This window comes from Opisthorchis viverrini (genome assembly GCF_000715545.1).
Source record: "Opisthorchis viverrini unplaced genomic scaffold opera_v5_219, whole genome shotgun sequence".
In the NCBI taxonomy this organism is placed as follows: Eukaryota; Metazoa; Platyhelminthes; class Trematoda; order Opisthorchiida; family Opisthorchiidae; genus Opisthorchis; species Opisthorchis viverrini.
This window is the reverse complement of record NW_008751875.1, coordinates 81,408-84,913: the sequence shown is the minus strand read 5'-3', so window position 1 is coordinate 84,913 and position 3,506 is coordinate 81,408. Positions and strand designations below refer to the sequence as shown.

The window sequence follows — 3,506 nt, the reverse complement described above, 5'->3', positions numbered from 1 at the left end:
TGACACCTCCTGCGCTTGGCTGGAGAGTATGCAAGAAATGCCGGCTGAATGATGTCACCGGCGTTGGTGTTGTTAGCTTCTCTCCAGATTGTCTGACTGAACGCTTGGGGGTGTAGGCACTTCAAAATGCTTCCGGTAGGTTAGTACTAGGACCCTTCCCTCACTCACTTTTTCCCAATCCAAGTTTTTCATTATACTCGATGAACTTTGTGGTTCGACAGCAGTGAAGCATCATTGTCAACAGTGATGTTGCTGTCTCTGATGATGAGGATAAGTTGGTGTTTGTCACAGATAAGATGCAGGTCTGATGAACACCGTTCGTTGACTTGAGACTGGAATAAGTCCGGTAACTTGTTTCATCAGAGAATCATTCTGGCGGCCATCCGACACCTTATAACCAGGCCTTTGGGTCAAATTCCTTGGTTGAAGACCCAAGCAGTACCGCTATCTAGGGATGAACACCGTGGCATCATGCAAGCCTGCTCCTCACCGACTACAAGCAAGGCATCAATCCAAAAGCCGGCACTAACATCTGTGATGGTGACAATTTACACCTAACCTATGGATCCATCTACGCGTTCACGACCACCGTCTGGAAAAAAGACGTGCATGAAGGCACTTTAAGCCACACAGATCACGTTGCTACCCCGATTTTTCGGCCTTAAGTTTTCTTCAAGAAGTTTTACCATTCGAAGGCTTTTGAAGACTTCTTAAGCTCTCGTACGGCAAACCGTACTTGATGAGTAGTCGTCACGCGGTATGACCCTTTGATTGGCCACGAAAAAGATATAAACATTTCCAACTGGAACAAATTCCTTGATTGACCGTATTTGCACACTGCCATCTTTGTATAGTTCACACCAAATAGCTTACGACCCAATTGGATTTCCCATGCAAAAAAGAATCCCCCAAATAAGAGACCAGATTAGACTCCAAATGAAGGCCGAACAACCAGGGTTCCCCATACAGATTCACTACAATTCCGCTACTTGAGTTGTAATGAGTAGCACAACGTTATATTAACTTTCGATCAAACAACTGATGGTGATGGAGACGGGAAAGTTAACGCACAACATATCACATCTTCGAGTCTTAGGTAGTTTGTTCGGTGGGCTTAATGAAGAAGACACACAGTAATACGGTATGTAGGTAAAAAGAAATAACAAGATAATGAAGACCAATTTGGGTTAATAGAAATCATGAAGAATTCTCCTGGCCCAATTCAGCTAAAAGTTCCATTTCCAGCTCCCGATCCAGTTCGTCCGGTTCCCCAGGTTTCGACGAGATGAGTACCATTTCGTCAACCTCTCGAGCCAATTCAGCTTCTAAGATCTCCTCTTCCGTCATTTCTAGAACAGAAAAACAATGATACGAAAGAAGCTAACAGGTTGTCAGGGTAGTATGGGTCAAGCTAGGGTGCACGACTTATCTTGAGTGGGGAGAAGTCATTGGTATGAAGACACAAACAGTTTCAGCTACACGTACACCACGATGCTGACTGACCATGGGAGCTGGGGGCTGCTAACTTGCCGATTCGGTTGGACAAGTAAATGAGTGGTTGTATGTGAACGGCTCTGTGGGCTGATGTACTACAGTCCAGGTACTTCCCAGGCTTTTATGGGTCGGGAAAGCTGGATTTTTCACACTAGATCTACACTATCTTAGTCGCTTCCACGTTTTGGAACGTTCGCATATTACATCATGTATAATGATGACCAAGAGAGGCACGCAGGCTGTATCCACATGTACTCTAAAGTGACAGCTACCAGGGCATACTCCTGGCATGTCGGTACATCCATCGACGTTTCCAACTCGGGTTACTACGTGGCTTCTTGTTCTACTCTCTGTTTCCATTTAAAGTTGTATGAATGGTAAGACGCCAACCCAAGGAAATGTAAAATGCAGCCACCCGCATTCTTCAGCACATGAACCGTGTACACCGATCCATCGACCAATGCTGCACACCAAGCCCAGATTTAGAGAAACAGAGTTCCGCTGTTGAGCTATATAAGTTGGTTTTGAGTCACATCAGATGTTCTCTTTTAAGGAATTCGGCTACCACGCTGTCTACCCTTGCTAGCTGTATGGAACTACTTCATACTCAGAGTCAGTAGTAGGGTTTCTGTAAATCCCGGCTCACATCGTACCGTTGTCCGGAGGATCTGGGAGCACAACTGTCATCCTAGTAAGTACTAGTGTAACGGTGATACTACTGGTGAAGGGAGGCATACGAGTAGTATGTTTTCCCGTAAATCCGCTTTGCGTCTCTTGAAAAGTGAGATCTATATCGGAATTTGTGGAGTCGCTTTGTAGCATTTGCTTGGATTTGAGCAACAGTCAATGGGTATTCAGGAAAGTTCAGGAAGACGCGTTCAAGGGAAAGATGGATATTCAGTTTTTGTAAACAAGATGCATATGAGAGTTTTGCTTCCCTGTCCAATAGTCTGTAACTGTTCAGTTGGCATTTTCTAATAAATAACTCAGTAGCGAAGGTTTTCTTCCTTTCACTAGTACAAAGAGTTCACTTTGCATGAGAAATTTTGGCCGTATAGCATATTAAAAACCGCTGAAAGGTGGGTTAGAACGATCGAACGGAGCAGGTTGAACCTAAATTGGAGTGTCCCGAGGACACTAGTTGGAAATTACACGTTATCTGACGGGATGAGGTGGAAGCATTTCCCCAATACAAATTACAAGATATGGGTGCGGAATTGCACAGGGAAGTGCAATCCGCCCCCCAATGGTTGACATCCTATGAGCATTTCTGTGAATAGTGTATGGCACAACGAGAGACCGATATCCACACCATCTTTCTTTGGTGTGAACTTCACCCATGAACTTGGTCTTCACTTGTTGACGGTTCAGCGCTCCAGTCTAGCATCAGATTACGCATCAACTAAACAATCATTGCTGCTTGAGAAGCAAGTCCATTAATGACCAAATAATGGTTGAACTGGTGCCATCACTAGGGACGTCCAACAGCTTTCGTGACAATCACTAGTTTGGTATTGTGATAACCACCAACGTCCTCTGAGGAGTAGGCTGTCTTGCAGCGGCACTGAAGTGGACGAAAAAGTTCCAAAGAATGACGGTGAAATTTGCCAACAGATGCATCCTCACCTTGGGTGAATCCACGTGGAGAGTCAACACACTGGGACGAAAGGATATCCAAAAAGTAGTTTCTCAATTCAAGCTCACTGTCTTCACTAATGAATCACTTCACAAATGAATCCATATTAAATTATGGCGTGTCGTTTTCTTTTAAAATTTCCGGGTCATCTACTCTTGGTTGTGAAACAAACATGTTCGTGCTTTTCCGTGATCGTCAAGGCCTACTTCCACGGGCTACCAAAGCTATGCGTTGATTTCGATATCAACATCGTTGTGCACATGGTGTCTGGGGACTACTTTTTCCACCCACAGTCAACCTGAAATATGAGACAGCTGTACGGTATGTCGTATTAAGTCGTGAATTTGAGAACTGCTGAACCCTTAATTTACAGAAG

The 3,506-nt window shown here is 44.4% G+C and overlaps 1 protein-coding gene across 1 annotated transcript in view; it reads right to left on the bottom strand.

Annotated features, from left to right (window-relative positions):
- Nucleotides 1-975: 975 nt before the first annotated feature.
- Nucleotides 976-3,506, bottom strand: part of T265_08431 (hypothetical protein) — a gene marked incomplete at both ends in the record, with an annotated part of 22,036 nt that continues 19,505 nt past the window's right edge. The window contains one exon of the mRNA XM_009174232.1: nucleotides 976-1,349. Coding sequence (XP_009172496.1) covers nucleotides 1,198-1,349 — 152 coding nt within the window. The remainder of the gene's footprint in view (nucleotides 1,350-3,506) is intronic.